This window comes from Vicugna pacos, chromosome 7 (genome assembly GCF_048564905.1).
Source record: "Vicugna pacos chromosome 7, VicPac4, whole genome shotgun sequence".
In the NCBI taxonomy this organism is placed as follows: Eukaryota; Metazoa; Chordata; class Mammalia; order Artiodactyla; family Camelidae; genus Vicugna; species Vicugna pacos.
Genome location: NC_132993.1, coordinates 12,004,482 through 12,027,589, shown reverse-complemented (window position 1 = coordinate 12,027,589; position 23,108 = coordinate 12,004,482). Strand labels below are relative to the sequence as shown.

Sequence of the window (23,108 nt, the reverse complement as noted above, 5' to 3'; positions counted from 1 at the left end):
GAAAGGAAAGAAAGAAAATGAATAATCATTATTTATATCTATGAGTGTTGCTTAAAAATCCAGGACAATCTACTGAAGAACTTGGGAAGTAATGAGAGTTCTATAAGAACCAGTTTTTTAAAAAAATCAATATATAAAAGAACCAACAGATTTCCTATATACCAAACAGTAAGATTATTATTTTTTTAATCTCATTTGCAACAGCACAAAAGATGCTCAGGAATAAAACTAACCCTTCATTCGCCAAAGTACAAGAACATTATATAGAAAACTATACACATCTATTTAAGGAAACAATAGACCTAAATAAACAAAGATAAAGACCATGCTCATGAATTGGAAAACTCAATTTGTAAATAATTTATATGCCCCATATGAATATATATAATGCAATCACTATCAAAATCCCAGTAGGACTTTTTATAGAACTTGACAACCTGATTCTAATAGTCATATGCAAGAGTGAGCACATGTTTGCACAAAATGAACAAAGAGAAGAGACAGGCATTACGAAAATACAAGATGCAGTATAAAGTAGCAGTGTCAACCTGGTGCTATTATGAACAAGTTAAGAGATAGCCCAGAAACAACACTGCTTGTGGGAATGCAGTTTGGTGCAGCCACTATGGAAAACAGTGTGGAGATTCCTCAAAAGACTAGGAATAGACTTACCATATGACCCAGGAATCCCACTCCTGGGCTTGTATCCAGAAGGAAATCTACTTCAGGATGACACCTGCACTCCAATGTTCACAGCAGCACTATTTACAATAGCCAAAACATGGAAACAGCCTAAATGTCCATCAACAGGTGACTGGATAAAGAAGATGTGGTATATTTATACAATGGAATACTACTCAGCCATAAAAACCGACAACATAACGCCATTTGCAGCAACATGGATGCTCCTAGAGAATGTCATTCTAAGTGAAGTAAGCCAGAAAGAGAAAGAAAAATACCATATGAGATCGCTCATATGTGGAATCTAAAGACTCATGGACAGAGAATACAGACTTGTGGTTACCAGGAGGGTAGAGGGTGGGAAGGGATAGACTGGGATTTCAAAATTGTAGAATAGATAAACAAGATTACACTGTATACCACAGGGAAATATACACAAAATGTTATGATAAATCACAGAGAAAAAAATGTGACAATGAGTGTATATAAGTCCATGAATGACTGAAAATTGTGCTGAACACTGGAATTTGACACAACATTGTAAAATGATTATAAATCAATAAAAAATGTTAAAAAAAAAAAAGAGCCCAGAAACAGATCCATGCTATACATTAAAGATGGCTTCACAAAACAAAGAGGAAAAAAAGACCATACACCGTACACAAATGGTACTGGCATAATTATACCCTCCCAAATACCTTCATATCTTTACATAATAAATACTAGACTGCTTAAATACTTAGAAAATTTTTTTAATTTAAATTTACCTGAAGACAAATTAAAAGAATATTTTTTTTTAATCCTTGAGTACAGAAAAGGTTTTCAGACAAGAAACAAACAAACAAAAAGCAGGGGGAAGGGGGAAGATGGATAAGTTTGACCACATAAATAACAACTTCTTTATAACAAAAAGTGGAATGTTTTGACACATGAATGGATAAAAATTATATCCATAGTATAAAATAGAAGACTTAGATTTTAAAAATAAAAAAGCACAATATACACATAGGCATAAGACATTCAAAAATAATTCAAGAAGAAAAACTCCAAAGGCAAATAAACATATGAAAACATACTCAACCTTGCTAGTAATCAGAGCTGGAAATTAAGATAAGGTAAAGTTTCTCCTTTATTATGAAATTGTGTAGAGAAGTGTTTACAAAACATGTCTACAGAATAACTGTAAATTAAATCAAATTTTACATAACCACACCCAAGTTAAGAAACATCATTGCCAGCATCTTAAAAGCTTCCATGTGTCCTTTAATCACACCCACTTTCTGTCATCTCTCAAGTAATCACTATCACTCTTAACTTTTGTGATAATTATTCCCTTGATTTCCTTATAATTCTAGTACCTATAATTTGCATTCCTGAACAGTATAGTTAACTCCATTTGTCTTTGAACTTTTTATGAAAAGAAACATGTTGCATGTAATCTTTTGTGATTTCTAGTTTTGACTAATACTATGTTTGTGAAATTCATACCTACTGACACAGGAGCCATCCATGTTTTTTTCCTAGTCTATTTGATCTGTGTTTTTATTCTGTAAGTGAATATACCATGATTTATCTATCCAATCCACTAGTGACAGATATCTGAATTTTGTGTGTGTGTATTTGGGGTTAATAAGAATAATGCTGCTATGAACATTCTTATTCACATATGCTTCCTAATCCACATATTGGCACATTTCTCTAGGACAACTGTTGGTTCTCAGTGTATGATACCTGGACCAGCAGCACCAGGATCACCTGGGAATTTGTTAGAAATACAAACTACCAGGCTCCACCCAACTCCTGCCGAATCAGAATGTGTGGGCCAACTCAACTGTTCGCACAAGCCCTCTAGGTAATGATTCTGTTACACACTCAAGTTTGGAAACCACTGCTCTAGGGTAGCTGCCTAGGAGTAGCATTGCTGGCGGTAGAAAACTATTATTTTCCAAAGCAGTTCTTCCAATTCACACTTCCACCAGCAATGAAAGAGCTCCCACTGCTCCATATCCTTACCAATGCTTGGTACTGTGAGATGTTTACTTCTGCCAATTGAGTCTGTATAAATTAGTCTCTTGTGGTTTTAATTTCTATTCCCTGAATTATTAAGAAGGATAATGTTTATTGGTCATCTAAATTTATCATCAAATGCCTGCTCAGATTTTTGGCCCTTTTTTTCTACTGGGCGTTCATTGTCTTAATGATTCATAGTTTTTTATGTGTACTTTTCATAGCAGTTGTCCACTCATATGTTGCGGTACGTAACCTCTGTGCCCCAATGATCCTCACCTCTTGGTATTCATGCCCTTAAGCAAACCCCTGCTGTTGAGCGTGGGCTGGACTCACTGACTTGCTTCTATTGAACAGAATATGGCAGAAGTGACGATATGTCACTTTTAGGATTAAGTTATAAAAAGACCATCAATCTAAGTATCTATCAACAGATGACTAGATAAAGAAGATGTGTATATACATAAAACTGAATACTACTCAGCCATAAAAAAGAATGAAAATCTGCCATGTGCAGCAACATGGATGTACCTGGATAGTATTTTTTTTAATGATTTCTTTTTTTTTTAATTGAGGTATATAATGTTTACAATGTTGTGTCAATTTCTGATGTACAGCACAATGCTTCAGTCATACATGAATATACATATATTCGTTTTCATACTCTTTTTCACTGTAAGTTTATATATTCTTCCCAAATATAGTTCCCTGTGCTAAACAGTATAAACTTGTTTACCTATTTTATGTATACCAGTCAGTGTCTGTAAATCTCAAACTCCCAGTTTATCCCTTCCTACCCTCTTTCTCCCTGGTAACCATGTTTGTTTTCTGTCTGTGAGTCTGTTTCCATTTAATATATAAGTTCATTTGTCTTTTTTTTTTTTTAGATTCCACATATGAGTGATATCATAAAGTATTTTTCTTTGTCTTTCTAGCTTACTTCACTTAGAATGATGTTCTCCAGGGACATCCATGTTGCTGCAAATGACATTATTTTATCATTTGACATGGCTGAGTAGTATACCATTGTATAAATATATCACAACTTCTTTATCCAGTCATCTGTTGATGGACATTTAGGTTGTTTCTATGTCTTGCCTATTGTAAATAGTGTTGCTATGAACACTGGGGTGCAGGTGTCTCTTTGAATTAAGGTTCCCTCTGGATATATGCCCAGGAGTGGGATTGCTGGAGCATATGGTAAGTCTATTTTTAGACCTGGAGGGTATTACGTCTAGTGAAATAAGTTAGAGAAAGACAAATAATGTATGTTATCACTTATATGAGGAATCTAAGCAATAAAACAAATGAATTCAACAAAACAGAAACAGACTCACACATATAGAGAACAGACGTGTGGTTACCAGTGGAGAGGGGGGAGGGGCAAGATAGAGGTAGGAGTTCAGAGGTATAAACTATTAGGTAAAAAATAAGCTATAAGGATATACTGTACAACACAGGGAATATAGCCAATATTTTATAATAACTTTAAATGGAGTATAATCTATAAAAAATTCTAATCACTATGTTGCATGCCTGAAATGAATACAATGTTGGAAATCAACCATACTTTAAAAAAAGAAAAAAAAAGACTGTGGTTTCCATCTTAGGAACTCTCTCTCACTGTCTCCTAGGTCGTTCTGGGAAAAGCCAGCTACTGTGCTGTGAGGTGACCCTGTGAAGGCACCCATGTGAGTGAATTTGGACATACTTGTCACATGCACCTGAGGGAGCACACAAGTAGATTGCCCCCTCAGTTCAGCCTTGGGATAACTGCAGGCCCGGATGACACTTTGACTGCAGCCTCTGTACAAACCTCTGCACTTCATCTCTGTACAAACATTATAAAACTAGACTAATCAAATGTAAGTTGATGACTCCTTTAAAATTAATAAAAAGACCCTGAGCCAGAACCAACCAGCTAAGCTGCTCTGAGATTCCTGACCCACAGGAACTGTGAGATAAATGTTGTTTTCACCTGCTAAGTTTTGGAATAATTTATTACACAACAATAGGTAGATAATATTAGTGTGCTGCAAATATCTTCTCCTATTCCATGCCTTGTCTTTTAGCTTCTTGAGAGGGTCTCAATAGAAGTTTCTATTTTTAATGTAGTCAAAAATTTATCAATTTTTATGGTGTTTCCAGTCTTAAAAAAATCCTTCCCTGCCTTCAGCTCAAAAAAGTATACCCCCTCTTTTAAAAAGTTTTCTAAGTTTGTCTTTTTGTATTTAATTTTCAATCTACTAGGAATTAATTTTTACACACAGTAAGAGGTGGGGGTCCAACTTCATTTATTTAATACCATAAGTAATTGTCCTAAGTAAGTATATCTCTTCCCAACTAATTTGCTATGAAGCATATATCCACCCATCTACCCCCACAAAAGCATATAAACTTCATTAGCAACCTCTACCTATATAGTATCACCTGTTATTTTGTTATTCATCTTCCCTTTTCTTCTTATACCATCCTCAGACACTTCACAGGCTAGGCTTCAAAATCCATGTCTGTGGGACCCACAAAGTCACTCTCCCTTGCTCCCCAAGGTTGGCTAACGACTCTGGACAAAACTGAGCAGCAGATTTCCATCCCTTCTTGCCTTTCTAACAAGGTTGTAATCCAATTGACATTCTTAAAGATCTATTTAAAGAAAAACCTGTCTACTTCTGAGCTTCCTACTGTTAAAAGAAATTAACTGATAAAAGAAAATAAACAAAAAACACATACAACCAGGAAAAATTTTAAATCTAAAAATAAAATTAGTGATAAGTTTATTGGTAGTCCTAGCACTCATGATATTTAGGAAGTGGTCTATTAAAAACCCTAGATTGCCTGACTATAACTCAATTTTTAAAAATTTTTTTAAAAAGATGCAGCTATGGTTAATAAAGGAAATCCAAAAAAGCCAAAAAATAAAAACAAAAACAAAAACAAAACCAGATTACCACTAGAAGGGAATTCAAATGTGATCTCTGGGTGGGAGTCACGTGTCATATTCACCAAGGTAATAACCAGGGCCTAGCAGTGCCTCACATTTAGCAAGCATTCAAATTTGTTGATTAAAAAAAAAAAAGGATTAAAGAAGTCTTCTCATCTTACTGTTCTTTAAGAATAAATATCTTGGCAATTCTTGCCTCTTTTTACTTTGATAGAAACTACTGATCAAATTGTCAAGTTCCACAGTAAAACCTACAGGGATTTGGATTTCAATAAATTTACTGATCAATTTGAGAAAAACTGACATTTTTACCATTCAGTCTTCCAATCCACCTTCAGTGTGTAAGCCCAGTTATTTAGGTCTTCCTTTATGTCTCTAAATTAAGTTTAATTACTCTTCTTTATAAAGATCTTGCACATCTTAAATATTTAAAATTCAGTTTAAGTATCTCCTTTTCTAGGAAATCTTTCTGTCCTCTCTCCCTTACACCCATTTTGAATTATGTGCTCCTGTTTTGTGATTCCTCTGTACCTCAAGCACACTTTAAACACAGTATACTGTCCTTAATTCTTGATTTACTTGTCTGTTTCTACCACTATACTGTACGCTCAAGGACATTCATTTCTATGTCACAGCACCCAGCAACCAGCACAAAGGAGCCCAATATTTATTTTTAAACTTTAAAAGAATGAATAAATGTAATCAATGAATGTAAGGTATAAACTGTCTTATAAGGAAAAGGACTACCAGTTTTTCAGTACCCTTTTCTGTTGTTGGGCACAATAATATGCTTAGTCTTTAGATGCATTATCAGCTAATTCTAAAAGTAAATCACCCTTTTGGACATATATTTTATAAAAGCCTAGTATTTGTGTCACATGATTACTGGACATCAGGAATCCCAGAATGATAGTCGTTACTGACCCAGAGGTCACAGTCTCATAAGCCTCAGTAAGAACAGCAACTGTCTTAAGAGTGTTTGGGCTGCTATTAAAAAATACCATGAACTGAGTGGCTTATGAACAGAAACTTGTCACAGTTTCAGAGGCTGAGAAGTCCAAAGATCAAGATGCCAACACATTTTAGTGTCTGGTGAGGATTCACTTTGTGGCTCACAGTGGTGCTTTCTAGCTGTAAACTTGCACAGAATAAGTGACAAGCTAAGCCCTGAGATCTCTTACTAGGATACTAATAATCCCTATCATGAGGGTTCCACTGACTGTACAGGAAAAGTAAGGAGACAGGAGAAATAAGAGATGCTCTGGGGCTTCAAGTATAAATTATGATAAGCAGATAATATTACAAGAAGAGGGGCAGAAGTAATTGAAAGGGAAAGGTAACTAATTCAGTTTTGGACTTGCTGACTTTGTGATGTCAGTGAGACACTAAGGTAAAATACTCAAGAGACAACTGCAAATGTATGACTGACACACTAGTTCAGAGGGCAGTCTGACTATTAAGGGTATATAGTGGCCTTTGAAAGAACAGATTCAGCTGTGCAATAAGATATGGAAGATTGACTTTCAAGAAGTAAGATTTGAGTGAGTTACTAAGAAAAGGCATTAAGTGACCAGAAGGAGAAAACAAAAGCTCAAGGGGGTACCAGAGTCAGGGAACGTATTTTTGTTTCTGGATGGGAAGAACTGGTATGATGAGAAGACTAGGTTTCATTTGACAATAAATTCTGATCTTTCTCCTATTAAGTAATAACTCCCATAGCCACCTCATCCCAGCCTTTGATAACCTCTATTCTACTTCTGTCTCTACAAATTTGCCTACTCTAGGTATTTCATATAAGTGGAATCACCCAACATTTGTCCTTTGTGTCTTATTTCATTTACCATAATGTTTACAAGGTTTATCCATGTTATATCATGTATCACACCTTCATTACCTTTTAAGACTGAATAATATTTGTATGTATATACTACATTTCATTTATCTATTCATCTGTTGATGGACACTTGGTTTGTTTCCACCTTTCGGCTATTGTAAACAATGCTGCAATGAACATTAGTATACAAGTCTCTATTCAACTCTCTAATTTCAATTCTTTTAGGTGTATACCTGGGAGGGAATTGTTGGGTCATATGATAATTCTATGTTTAGGTTTCAGAGGAACTGCCATTAAGAAGAAATAACCTAATACAAAACTCACAATGAGATACCAATTCATGCCCCTTAAGATGGCTATAATTAAAAAAAGAAAAACAGTGTTGGTAAGGATGTGGAGAAATCGGAATCCTCATGCACTGCTAGTGGGAATGTAAAGGGAATGCTGGTGGGAAAACAGTTTGGCAGTTATTTTGATATATGTCACCACATGGATGGACCTTGAAAACATTAAGCTTAATGAAATAATACACAGAATGACAAATAATGTATAATTTCACTTATATGAGGTACTTAGAATACGCAAATGCATAAAGACAAAGTGGAACAGAGGTTACCAGGGGCTGAAGAAGGGAGAAGATGGAATTATTTTTTAATGGGTAGTTTTTGTTGGGGGTGATGAAAAAAATGGAGGTAAAGATAGTGGTGATGGTAATACATTATGAATACCACTTAATTATATACTTATGAGGGGTTAAAATTACATGTTATATATATGCTACCACAAATTTTTTAAAAATTAAACATGAAATGATTCCTTGAGCCCATAAAAATTTATTAATCAGGACCCAATGCAGAACAGAAAAAAAAATGCATTTCACTTTAGATATTTCAACCAGTAAAGCATTTAACACAAGGAAAAAGATGCTTATTCAAACTATGGAAAAAATAGGAATAAGGAGTAGCCACTGGACTAAAGAGTTAAAGGATACACTGCAAGTCAGAGGTCCAAAAACTGTTTGCCACTCCTGCCCCTGTACATTCATGAAGCTTGTATTAAACACTGGAATACTCAGTCCAGGCATCTCAACTGCTTCTATTTACTCAGATCTCTCAAGTTTGCTAACCAGCCAGCACAGCAGCAAAAGCTTCCCTGTCCAATTTGGCTTCCAAATTGTGGGAATTCATCTAACTGAAAGAACCTAAACTGCATCCACATTTGATAGAAGGGAGTTCAGAAAATGCACTGTATTTCATCATTTGTCAGATTTTTTTTAAAGTGAAACTGGGATGCATTTTACAGTCAATAGCATACCATGATTAACTGGCAATATTTCATTTCAGAAATACAAAAATAATGGCGAATCTTAGAATTACATCTTAAATTTTAAAATGTAATTTTACCTTCTTAATTTAAAAAAAAGTTCTAAAAGCACTCCAGATAAAAACATGTTCTCATATTATCTTCTAAAAGCTTTATATTTTTGTATTTCACATATATGCATTTAATCTACCCAGAATTTGTGAACACTGTGAGGTAAAAGTCCAAATTAATTTGTCCTAATTTTTTCAGCACCATTTATTGAAAAGGCATTCTTTTCTCACTAATTTCCAGTATATATCTGTTACATATCAAGTAACATATAAGTATAGGCTTTCTTTTGTTCTGTCCCACTGGTCCATCCATCTGTCACTAGACTACCGATGACAGTATCTTAATTGCTAAGCTTTATAATAAGTCTCAAAAACTGGTAAAATAAGTCCTCCCATATTGCCTTCTTTGAGAGTATCTTGGCTACTTTGTCTTTTTTTGATTTTTCCATATAATTTTAGCTTTTTAAGTTCCACCCCAAAAAAAAAAAACCCTACTAATATTTTGATTAGAATTGTATTAAATACATAAATTCATTTGGGAAGAATAATATCCACGCAATATCAAGCCTATCATCCATGTACATGGTATTTTGCCCCAATTAATAGGTTTTCTATAATTTATTTCAAGGCTCCCAAAAGTCTCAAGATTGTTTTTTAGACTTATTCCTGGGTATATATTTTTTAGTCAATTGTGAAATTATACTGTTTTAGATTATCCTTTCCTATTTGCTCCTAGAATATAGTAACACAAGTGATCTTTGATTTTCCTAATCAGCAATCTTGTTCAACTCATTGTTTTTTAACAATTTGTAGATATGTCTAGATTTTCTAAATATACAATCATGTAGTCTGTGAATAGTAACAATTTTTTTTCTTCCTTTCCAATTCTTACGTCTTTTAAATTTCTTTTTCTTGCTTTAGTGAGGTACAGGACCTGTGACAGAACTTTGATCAGAAGTAGTTATAATCTATGTAAGTTTAAAAAGCTAAAGCTCTAAATGTTCTTAGAAACATAGAACAGTATATATATGTAAATTTTAAAAATATGTGTAGTATATTGTATATATGTATTTACATGCAATATATTGTATATGTGCAGTCAAACTGTAACAATTCTACCTAATAAAAATGAAAAATGAAAAAAAAAGTAGTAGTTATGATGGACGACCTTATCTCTCTCCCCTCAGACAGAAAGCTTTCAGTACTTCAGCATTAATTATATAACTTGATTTTTTTAAAAGTAGATACCCTTTATCACATTAAATCTGTTTCAGGTTTTATGATAAGTGAACGCTCAATTTTATCAAACAATGTTTGCAACTATTCAGCAGATATTTCTTTTCAAGACAGTAACACAGACGTACATTTATTTTTCTGGTATTAAAGCTTACATTCCTAGAATAAATCCAACTTGGTCATAATGCACTCTCATTTTAGAGCTAGCTAGCTAGCTAGAGACAAGGAGACAGATACCCTAATATCCCGTTTAGAAATTTTACACCTGTGTTCATGAATGAAAAGCAGCCTGTTAATTTTCTTTTATCATTTCTTCTTTTCTGATTTTGGAACCAAAGTTATGCTAACTTGAAAGAAGTTGAAATATTTTCTCTCTCACTGTTCTCTGGAAGAACACATCCAAGACTGAAATCTTCTTCCTTGAATGAAAGATAGAATCACTAGTTTCTTTGTGGGAAAAATTTTACTGGCTTTAAATTGTGATACTATTTTCAAATTTTCTGAATATTCTTGAGTCAGCTTTGGTGTTATTTTTCTAGGAAACTGTCCATTTCTGTTAAGTTTTCTAATTAATTGGCTTAAAGTTGTTCATAATTCTGTCTTAGGATCTTTTAAAATGTCTTTAGGATATGAAATGATGTCTCCCACCCCATTTTCTGTTTTTGCTCTTGTTCTTGGTTATTTTAGGACTTTTTTTCCTTTATCACTATCATTCAAGATATATCCATTTTTCTTTTTAAAAAATCAATTTTGGTTTTGATGATGTTCTCCACTGTATGACTCTCCTCTTTATTATTTGTTTCTTTATTTTCTAGGTGTTTATCAAAATTGCTGTGATAAATGAAAATAGAAGTTGACAATAAATGAGATTTCTTATTTTGTAGTGTACACATTTTAGACTGAATCTTTCTCCATGCACTATCTAAGTTGCATTCTATAACCTTTCAATTTTGTCTCCATTGGAAAGAAGTAACTGTATTTCTTAAGACTTCTATTCTAATAGTACACCTATCTGTCCTTTCCTTTTTCCTTCTTTCCTTTACTATGACATTGATTTGTTAGAGAAAAAAAAAAAGTCATGTATGCTATAGAAAGTCCCACTTTCAAGGAAAAAAAAAAGTCCGACTTTCTGGATTTGGCTGATTGCTTTCTCATGGGGTCACCTAACTTGTTTTTGTTATTTCCCATAAGCTAGTGGTTAGATTTAGAGGTTTGATGAGACTCAATCTTTTTCCCCTCAAGAATCTTTCATAGGTACTGCTGGGTACTGCCTACTTTTTTGGTCAACATCCTTTACATGCAAGGGACACAGTGTATGACGGTCCCACTTTTAATGATCTGAGATTCATCAAATTCTGTAACTTGACATCAAAATTTTGTAATCATCGAATGGGGAGGGTGTAGGTCAAGTGGTAGCTTAGTATGCATGAGGTCCTGAATTCAATTCTCAGTACCTCCTCTAAAATCAATCAACCAATCAGTCCAATTAACTCCTTCCTCAAAAAAATTTTTTTCTGTAATCATCTGGTTCAAGGTACTTTCTAATTTCCACTCTGATTTCTTCCTTGGCACAATCAAAGTAGTTACAGAATTTATAAACATGTGAAGCTTTTAAAACTACCCTACTGACAATGATTTTTTAATAAAAATGCATTATGGAAAGAAAAGATGCTCTTTTTATTTCAGTTCTTTGAAACTTGCTGAAACTTGTTTTGTGACCTAATACACAATTTCCCCTCCCCCCACAACATATATGTGTCTGACAATGCAATGGGTCCTATACATCACCAGGGTTAAGTCTGTTCATTGTGTTCTTCAGATATTTTATGTCCTACCTAACCTGTCTGCTTCTTATATCAATTACTGAGAGAAACGTTCAAAAATACCCCATTAAGACTGTAGATTTGTCCCATCATGGAAAACAGAATGGAGATTCCTTTAAAAACCATAAATAGATTTACCATATGATCCAGCCATCCCACTCCTGGGGGTATATCCAGGGGAAACTCTAATTCAAAAAGATACATGCACCCCTATGTTCATAGCAGCACTATTTACAACAGCCAAGACATGGAAACAACTTAATGTCCATTGATACATGATTGGATAAAGAAGCTGTGGTATAGATATACAATGGAATACTGTTCAGCCATAAAAAAGAATAAAATAATGCCATTTGCAGCAACACGGATGGACCTGGAGATTGTCATACTAAGTGAAGTAAGCCAGAGAGAAAGACAAATAGCATATGATATCACTTATATGCAGAATCTAAAAAAAGACACAAATGAACTTAGTTACAAAACAGAAACAGACTCACAGACATAGAAAACAAACTTATGGTTACCAGGGGAAAAAAGAGAAGGGTGGAGGGATAAGTTGGGAGCTCAGGATTTTCAGATACTAACTACTGTGTATAAAACAGATAGATAACAAGGTCCTACTGATAGCACAGGAAACTATATTCAGTATCTTGTAGTAGCCTATAATGAAAAAGAATATGAAAAAGAATTATACATATATGTAACTGAATCACTGTTATACACCAGAAATTAACACAACACTATAAACCAACTACACTTCAACTATAAAAAAAAAAAAGACTGTAGATTTGTCTACTTCTTATAGTTTTGTTAATTTTTGCTATGTGCATTCTGAAGCTATACTTCAGACTATATTATACAATTAAGGTTATTAAATCTTCCTAGAGAATCACTCACTTTACATTTTGAAGGGACTCTCCTGATTGCCAATAATACTTTCTGCCTTAATATCTACTTTGATATTAATATAACCACACTGTATGCTCTTTGTTAAAATATGCATGATTTATCTTACTATAACTTTTACTTTTAATCTTCTTTATCCTTAGGTTCAAGATAAGCCCCATATAAATATGTCTTTTTAATCAGTCTAACAATCTTTGGCTTTTAAGTGAAACATTTAATTCATTTAGTACTTAATGTAATTGTTGGTATGTTTAGATTTAAATCCACCTGCTCTGTTTCCTTCCTTTGTTTCTTTGGGATCGGTTTTTTTATTATTCAATTTTTCTCCTCTCCTAGGTTAGAAGTTGTAAGTCTAGATTTTAGACTTTTATTTAGAAGTTAACCTAGAAATTAAAAGATGTAATTATCAAAGTCAATTAATACACTTTACCTTTCTCCCAGAAAATACTGAGATCTCAGAACACAGCCTTCACTTGTTGCTTAATTAAGACCTGACTAATATTTTATACAGCCAATGTTTATTTCAAGGCACCCAAATATTTGCCACACTCTTTATTCTTCATTTCATCTTGCACCTCAGACCTTTATATAGAATCTTTCTGCCTGAAGTACATCCTTCATAATTTTTTCTACAAAGGGCCGATGGAATTTGTTCAACTATATGTTTACTTTACCCTCATCTTGAGCGGTGTATTTGCAAAGTTTGGACTGGCAGTTATTTTGAAAGATATATGATTTTCTGTTAAGAAGTCAGCTGTTAGTCCACAGTTGTTCCTTTGAAAGGAATTCTTCCTCTGACTGCTTTTAAGATTTTTCTCAAAAAAAAAAAAAAAAGATTTTTCTCTTTGAGTTTATGCTGTTTCACTACGTGATTTGGCTGGATGCAGATTTCTTTTTATTTATACTGTTGGAAATACACTGAGCTTCTTAAATCTATCAACTGTTTTCTCATCAAAACTAGAAATTTTTCAGTCATAGGATCTTTTCAAATGTCACCTTTGTATCATTCTCTCCTTTCTTTCTAAAGCTCTGATTATACATGTTAGATCTCTATCTTCCATGTCACTTAAACTCTCTTAAATATTTTCCATATCTTTGACTCTCAGTGGTGCATTCTAGAAAGTTTCCTCTGCCTTACCTTCCAGGTAACTAATTCTTTCCTCAGTATAGTATAATAATCTGTTAGAGTTTTCCCTTAGGTGTATTTGGCATAGTTTCATTTCTGGAATTTCTATTTGGTTTTTTCCAAGTCTATCAAGTCACTTTTTATAATCTCTTGTTCCTTGCTTGCCTTCAAATTTGCCTTTAATTCTTTAAATATAACAAACAGCAGTTGTTTTAACTCCATCTGATATTTGCACTAGCTGAGAGTTGTATGGATCTATGGATTTCTGCTCTCTGCTATTTCTACTCACAATGCCATTTTCACGCACGTTACTATTCTTTTAAAAAAACTTACTTTGAGGTATATGTACATAAAGAAAACCACGGTTACATGTTAATTATACATCAATTTTTAAAAAGCCACACAAATCTTAACTATATTATTTGAAGAATTCTACATACATAAATCATGTAATTTTGCTAGTTTGGTCTTTTGGGTTTTGGTTTGTTGTTGTTTTTTTAACTATGCTTGGTCATTTGTGACAATGTATTATTCTTCTTTGTCCTTGAAAAATTACTGATGGGAATTCCCTCAGAATGAAGAGCCCTTTCTCTACAGATGATTTGCCTTTCCTTCTGCCAGGCCTTTGGGAGTACCACTAGTCTGAAACCAGGAACTATGATAAAAGGGTCCTGAGACCACTCAGGCAGGACAAATCTAAGCTGCCAATCACTGTGAGGGCTAAAATGGGTCACAACTTGAAGGGTTTATTTTTCTTTATTTCCTTTTTCTTGCCCTACTGCAATCAGCCCTACAATCCCCTAGATACGGAAGTGGGTAGACAGTTTAATTGTTTCACCCTAAACCTAAGGATGACATTCTTGGGGTACCACCTTAAAAGAGGGTACCATCTCACTTTGGATGAACTTGAGGCCTTGACTTCTGTCCTCTTCATCCCCATGAAGTCCACCAAAACCAAAGCCCAAATTTGAACGACAGCCAATTGCCCCTAGGACAAAAGCTACTTCAGCATCTACTTATCTCTTTGGGTTTCCCCTTTTTTTCTAAAAAAAAGAGAGCCTGGCCACTCTCCACTATCTTTTCAGTTCTTCAATTCCTTTAAGATTTTTAAAAAGAATGTTTTCAGGACCTTTAGTTGTTTTCATCAAAAGGGTCTGTCTGAATAACCCAATCTACCATTACTGAAAATGAATCAATTTCCCTTTTTTTGACAACTATTTTGTAATACTCTTTGAAATGCAGAGATAACCTGTGTAAGCAAAAATTTTAAAGTCAATATAATACCCTAATTGTGCTTTTAATCATACGAAAAAGCCCATTTATAATAAAATAATACTTATTATAAAATGTGAAAACAGTTACTATAAGAAACAACATAATGAGGGTGTCAGGTGCTTACACACACAGTATCACTGCGACTTGGTTACAGCTGGAGACTGAGGGGAAGAGTAGTTGAGTCATCAGTACTGTACAAATGGCACTACCATCAATCATGGGGTTTTCTGAAGTGGTAAAGAACTCTTGATAAAGTTCTGATTGAAAACTTTAACATTCCTCCAATTTTTGTGAAAACTGAGTTCCTGAAACTTTTAGTGTACTCTGAAAATAATGCCTCATACATAAAACAAAGTCAGTTTCTAAGCTCAGATCATTACGATCACTTCCCCCCCCCCGCATCAATGTCCAGCAACTCATTCTAAGTCATGTAGTTATTTGAACAATTCTTAAATGTGCATACTGTCCTGAACACAATGGGATGGCTGACATCCCTGGTCCTTGCTCATTAAATGCTAACAGGGCCCTCTTCCTCCATCTTTGTAATAACCAAAACACCTCTAAGTATTTAAGAACCTCCTCTGGGGAAGAATGCCCACACTTAGACCCACTGGCTATAGAAGACACAAAGAAGCACCACCAAGTTTCTCCTTCATGGGAAGAACTGCTGCCCAGTTGTGAGAACAGTCAGCAAACAGCCTCCAAATGTTACCTCCTTCAAGGTCCACCTTAACTGCAGTCCATGTCCAGTGACTAAACAAGGAGAGGTATAAAGGGCCAGCCTTTTGGCTCAATGTGGGAACTCTTTGGTAGGTAATCTCCCACTCCAGAGCTCCACGCTTATAGGTAAAGGTTTTGTGAGGCCTGCATCACAATTCAACTTTATTCTCCACCCAATCCTGCATCCTACCTCTTCCTTTCACAGGTATTGATTCCTAACAAAAATCTAATGCTGCAAACAATGTCTCAGTATCTGCCTCCAGAGAACTCAACCTCTAACAGTGGCCTGGAATTAGAAACATCTTACTATCAAGTCTTTCCATTCAACATTTTTCGTTGTTTGATCTCTTCCCATCTTGAATTCCCTCTACAAACCCTTGCCAATTCAATTATCCTGAAACACTGCTTTTATCATTTTTTTTAATTTTAAATCTCCACTTTAATCCACTGTATACAATATAAAGTTAAAAATTTTTTTCAGTCTATCACTATTTTCCACAATCCAGTGTCATCTAATTCAGCCACATTTTATTTCATACAATTCAGTCAACTATACTCAGGTTGTTCTGTTCCTTAAACACAACTACCACATGTATTTCCAACTCTAGTTCTTTTCAAATTCTGTTCCCACTGCCTACTACATCCTTTTTCCTTCCTTCCACCTGCCTAGGTCAAACACTAACTTCCATCAAGATCTCATTAGCCTATAATCACCTTCCATGTTTGAACTGCTCCAGCACTCACCATTCTCCATCATCCACTCTGACAATCACATATTGCCATGTGCATGCCCTGTCTCCTCAATGAAGAGTGTTATCTTTTAGAAGTCTTTTTTCCCCTCCAAATGAAATCTTAAGCACAATTTCAATGTATTAACTTAAGAAATTGAACTACTTTGGTTGAAGCAGAAATGGCCTCCCTAACCCCCTACAAGCTCAGTGACCTTCTTCCTTGCCACTCACTCCCCATCTTCAGAAAGTCCTCAAAATAACCTTACAGTACCCAGTTTTTCATTTCTAAAGAGAAAAACAAAAACAAAAAAACTCTAGTTTTACAGAACTGAATAACACTGCTGTATAAATCAATATAATTTTGAAAACAAACCAGAAAGCTGTGGTTAAGAACTGAAGTCTAGAGAAGCAAACTGTCATATTCCAGGTGAGTGATAACTATTTGGACTAAGAGTAACTGAAAAAGAATACAGTAATTTAAGTAGAAATAAGCAATGAGAAAATAAATATAAATCCCACACGAGCCTTGACTTTTAAAAGGTCTAGAGCTATACTGATTAAAGTAGCCACTAGCCACGTGTGACCATTTATATTTAAATTAATTAAAATTAAATAAAATTTAATTCCTCAATTCCTCAGTCATACTACATATATTTTTTAAACATTTTTTATTGATTTATAATTTTACAATGTTGTGTCAAATTCCAGTGTAGAGTACAATTTTTCAGTTATACATGAACATATATGTATTCATTGTCACATTCCTTTCTCTGTGAGCTACCGTAAGATCTTGTGTATATTTCCCTGTGCTACACAGTATAATCTTGCTTATCTATTCTACAATTTTGAAATCCCGTCTATCCCTTCCCACCCTCCGCCCCCTTGGCAACCACAAGTTTGTATTCTATGTCTATGAGTCTATTTCTGTTTTGTATTTATGCTTTTTGTTTGTCTGTTTTTGTTTTTTAGATTCCACATATAAGCGATCTCATATGGTATTTTTCTTTCTCTTTCTGGCTTATTTCACTTAGAATGACATTCTCCAGGAGCATCCATATTGCTGCAAATGGCGTTATGTTGTCGTTTTTATGGCTGAATAGTATTCCATTGTATAAATATACCACATCTTCTTTATCCAGTCATCTGCTGATGGATATTTAGGCTGTTTCCATGTCTTGGCTATTGTAAATAGTGCTGCTATGAACATTGGGGTGCAGGTGTCATCCTGAAGTAGGGTTCCTTCTGGATATAAGCCCAGGAGCGGGATTCCTGGGTAGTACATACATTTTGAGGACACAATGTGGACATACTGGACAGCAGGGAGCATTTCCATCCTGACAGGCTATTTTGAACAGTGCTGGTCTAGAGGGAGTAAACAGACATCAACAAAAAAACTATACTACAATATAGTAAGTAAAATGATACAGGTGTACTTCAGGATGTATAGAAGCACAAAGTAGATGTACCCAATTAGGCCCTGGAAAGAGTTTAAGGAAGGCTTCCTACAATAAGTGAGCTAAGTTTAAAAGGTTTGAGTGATAAGCACAGGGAAGGGAATCTGTATTACAGGCAGCAGGAAAAGCATGAGCAAAGACAAGTCAAATTTGGAGAGTGTTTAAAAGAAATTATGTCACTGTATAGTATAAAATTAGCAGTAGTGGGGATGCCATTCTACATGGACAAGACAGTAAATATTCAATAAAATTTCAATAAAGAAATTATCAAGAATAATTTTTAAAAATTAGTAACCAACCCTTTCCAAATTTAGCTTAAATTCATAGCAGGATAATGGCAGACACTTCATGAAGAAGTAATAATTTATCTTCTATTTCCCAATGATTCCGTGTTTGAGAGTCAAAATGAGAATGACTCATATCAAGTATTGAATTGCCTTGGCAAGTTAACTTTGATCTGAGGACCTGCACCAAAATGTCAGAATGCCCACAATGCTGTCTGGACAACAGCAAGTAAAATACTAAGTAAAATAACTTAATTTTGCCTATCAATTTTACTGTTTATACCCGGTCCCTTCATTCTCACATGCTCCTGAACTTTGAACACCTTTACCTCTCTCCTTAAAACACCATATCCCCGATATTCACTCTGAGCTGATAACCTGGAGTCTCACTTAACCAAAAAAAAAAAAAAAAAACCTGGAAGAGAATATGTACAGACTCCCAGCATCACATCTACCTACCTATCAGCATGTGTCCACACACTCTGCCTTACCACCTATTAACAAAGATACAGTGTCTATGCTCCTACTGGGAGCCAATCCTTCTACTTGTAACTCAACTTTTCCCTCTTTTGCCTCTTCAGACATTGCTGCAGCAATTCTTCTCTCTCTCCCTCCTGAAATCATTGATGTTTTACTCCCTTATCGTTCATTCCTAACATTACATGCCCTTGTATTTTCATCATTTAAAAAAATTCCTTGACCCACTTCCTTCATGGCCCCATTTCCCTGTTTCCCTTTATAGGAAGTCTACACCATCTTCACTTCCCAGCACATTTTCTCTTAAAATCACTCAATCAGAATATCTCCCTCAGTATCTTCTTGTGTAAATCACAAATACCACCAGTACCCTAACTGGAGTAGTAAATTCTTAGTCTTCATCTTATTAACCTAGCAGCATACACAACTGACCACTCTCTCTCTGTTAACAAACTTTCCTCATTTGATTTCCTACCTCACTGGTTACTCCTTCTTAGGTTCCTCCTCATCTCTCCAGCCTTGGCTCTCTTCTTTTTTCTATCTATCCTCATTCCCTTGATGACCACATCGGTCTTACAGCTTTAAAAACCACCTAAATGCCCAAATTTAAGGTTGGCTAAATAATATAACAAATACAACCCAAATGTATAAGGACTCAAACACAATGCAAGTTTATTTGTTACTCATCTAATTATTTTAGGTGGTTAAACAGGCAAGGTGGTTGAATCAGGAATCTAGGCTGGTGGACAGTCTACCATTTATAGCACATGATTTCCAACTTACCCTAAGGATCATCTCTATACTAGCCAGCCAGCAGGGAAAAATAAGATGAAGATGTTGGTATGAACTAGACCTAGAATTAGTGCACCTCACTTGTGCTCATATTACATTAACCAGAACTCAGTCACATGACCACACCTAACTACAAGAAAGAAATGTCTTCCTTTATACTCAAAGAAAATAAGACACAGGTATAAATGAACAGTCTCTGCCACTGGACCTTATTTCCAAATTCTAGACTCATACTTAACATTTTGGACATCGAACAGACATTTCAAACTTAGCATGCCCAAGACTGAATTCTTAGTCTGTGCCCTCCCCTTCTCCCTCGACACCTCTCTTTCTTGCACATCTCACAATCTATCAACAAATCCTGCCAGCTGTACTTTCAAAACATCCAAAATCTGACCACTTCTCAATACTTCTGCTGCTACCAATCTGGTCTAAGGCACTGCCTCAGAGGACTGCAAGCGCCTCCCTGGTTCCCTGCTTCTACCCTTCCCGTTTACAGTCTATTCTCTACGTAGCAATCAGAGCAATCCTGTTTAAGTGAGATCATGTCACTCAGCTCTGGCTGTTCAAACTGTACTGCAATCCATTTCACTTAAAGCCAAAGTCCTCACAATGGCGTTTGGTCATGCCTGCACTCCTACCCCAACACCTCTTAGATTTCATCTCTTACTATTCACTTCCCTTCTCCAAGCCACTCAGGCAACTGTCGCCTCCTTGCTGTTTTTTGAATAGGTAAGGTTCATTTCTGACTCAGAACTTTTTAACTGGGTTCTTCTGTCTGAAATGGTTTTCTCTGACCTCCTAAAATCTTTGTTTGAATGTCATCGTTCTCAGCTAAGGCCTTACCCTGGTCTCTCTATTTTAAATTGCAACCTACCTCCCCAAACCTTACATGTCCTTTCATTTTTCCATAGTACTTACTACCTTCAAACATACTACATAATTTTCATTTTGTGTGGCTGTCTGCCCCCACCTCACCCTACCCCCGCCACACATACAGAAATATAAGCTGGATAGGACAGAGATCTCTGTATTGTATTGTTTTCAAATGTACTCCTAAGTACCTAGATTACTACCTGGCATAGTAGACACTCAAATATTTATTGAATACACAAATACTTATTGTCCTATGAAATGACAAACAATGTAGTTCTGGAAGGATGACAAGGCAAATGGTGAACCATAGCTTTAAAAATGCCAAAACACAAGTCCTAATACTTACCATTTTTTTCTATAAAGCCATGAAACACAGTCTTTCTACTATCATAGTAAGCAGTCTGACTTCTTTCCTATGAAATGCTTACCCAAAATATCTGTATGTTGCCACTCAGGTTTCTTTAATTCAATAGTGGTTTAAAGACAACATTAATGAAACATAGTCAACATTCAAAAAGTCCTTCTAGCTCAATCATCAGTCCTACATTAAGAACTGTCAACAGTTATTGACAACTAGCCCCCTGTGCTACGTATGGCACTCCACTTTTAAAAAATGCTATAAAAATTTCTGAAAGGAAAAATTTGAATATGTTTACCTTTGTCTTGAAAACTAGCAGAAAAATAACACACTATAATTTTGTGAAGGTGTTTACATATTCAGAACCTCATTTTATTCTCATACAACTTCTATTATCCACTTATGTTCAGTGCATGAGGAAGGGCAAGAGGACAAGGATCAAGAGTTGCCAGCAAAGGGGAGGATATATAGCTCAAGTGGCAGAGCGCATGCTTAGCATACATAAGGTCCTGGGATCAATCCCCAGTACCTCCTCTAAAAATAAATAAATAAGTAAACCTAACTACCTTCGCTCCCCCCTAAAAATAAATAAATAAATATTTTAAAAGGGGGGAGGGTATAGCTCAAGTGGTAGAGTGCCTGACTAGCATGCATGAGGTCCTGGGTTCAATCCCCAGTACCTCCTCTAAAAATAAATAAATAAATCTAATTGCCTCCCCGCCAAAAAAAGAAAAAGCGGGGGGGGGGGGGGGGTGTTGCCTGTTAAAAGCAAGCACATATGAATGGCTATGACACAGAACAGCTGCTACAACTTCATGATCAAACTTTTCTCTCAAATAACCATTCATGATAACCAATAATCAAAAGTCTATTTCATTAATACATATAGAAATTTTAAGTGCCAAACTCAGCAGTACAAAAATCATATGCAATTGAGTTGTCAAAAAATTACATCGAGCTAAATTCTTATGAATAATGAAACTTGAGACTGTGTAACTTACTGTTAACATGAGAAGACATGTACAGGAAGACAATATGGGTAGAATATTTCAAATCTTAAAAGCAAGCATATAAAAACTAAGATGAAATGAACACTTTCAGTAGTCACAGAATCGGAACATAAGGACTATACTGAATCATAATGACTTCTCTATCTGAAGTTCTCTGACACTATTCCCATGGAAATATAGTAATACAATGTGTAAAAAAAGAAATTTTGAATTATTCAGCAGTAATTAACAACAGTATATTATCTTTTTATAGTAAAAAAAAATACAAGGTTAGGAAAGCAATAACTGTTTGGGATTCACAGAAAAGACAGGATGTTTTTATAATAAATGGGAATTAAATTACCTTCATACAACATCACAGGAAATTATGCTAATAAGAACTCCTTAAAAATAATCATACCTACTTCAGACTCTTAAATTAGTAACTAGTTTCTTTCCTCTAAGCTATAGAGAGATTTCTAAATAGATAGTATAAACTTTAAAACAAAGGAAATGGGGTTAGACCCAACATGACAAAAGAAAAACAAAAAAAAGAGATTCTATTAACTATTTATAATGTTACTATTGAAGCTAGTAATCCTTTTTAATAAAGTGCATCTATAAACCCAAACAGAAATTTATTTTGCAAAATAAATGCCGTAATGCAGGAAATAGTTAAAAATCCTAGGTCAACAGAAAACAACCCCAAGCTGTATTTTAAACTGTTTCAAAATACTCAAAGGTAAATGACTAATTCAAAACATCTTAAAATTTTATTTAATTTAACTTGTTCTAAAAATAAAAAGTCAAACTTTTCTGTTTGTGTTAAAAGTTGTTTATTTAGTGCAAGAAAAAACATAAAACAAGAGTAGAGTATTTCTCAATTTAAACACAAGGCATCTTTTACAATAAGGAGATGCATACTTTTTTTAAAACATACTAATTTTGGAACAACAGTTGAAAATAGTCTGCCAAAATGTTATGCTTCTCTCTCAAAGTGCCATTTCAAAATTTGTAAGGTAGCCAAATACAATTGGAATACTACTACTTACAACATGAACGAAGCCTGAACAGTATCTATCTTCCTAATTGTTTCAAGGCCCTGTACTGGTCAGGTATTCAAGACTTACACTCTTATGAACACACTTCCCGATTTTTTGGCTTTTTAATTCTTAAAAGAAAATCACCAGAAATGACCAGAAATATCATTTTAGAGTGTAGGGAA

The 23,108-nt window shown here is 34.8% G+C and overlaps 1 protein-coding gene across 2 annotated transcripts in view; it reads right to left on the bottom strand.

The window, feature by feature from the left end:
• BRAF (B-Raf proto-oncogene, serine/threonine kinase) overlaps positions 1–23,108 on the bottom strand; it is a 142,735-nt gene that overhangs the window by 111,444 nt on the left and 8,183 nt on the right. The window contains exon 1 of one of the 2 annotated variants that reach the window (XM_072964326.1): positions 21,896–21,979. The exons of the other annotated variant lie outside the window; for it this stretch is intronic. Within the exon in view, the coding sequence (XP_072820427.1) occupies positions 21,896–21,904 (9 nt within the window). The 5' untranslated portion in view covers positions 21,905–21,979. Of the gene's footprint in view, positions 1–21,895; positions 21,980–23,108 lie in introns of those variants that run through there. 2 annotated transcript variants of the gene reach the window in all.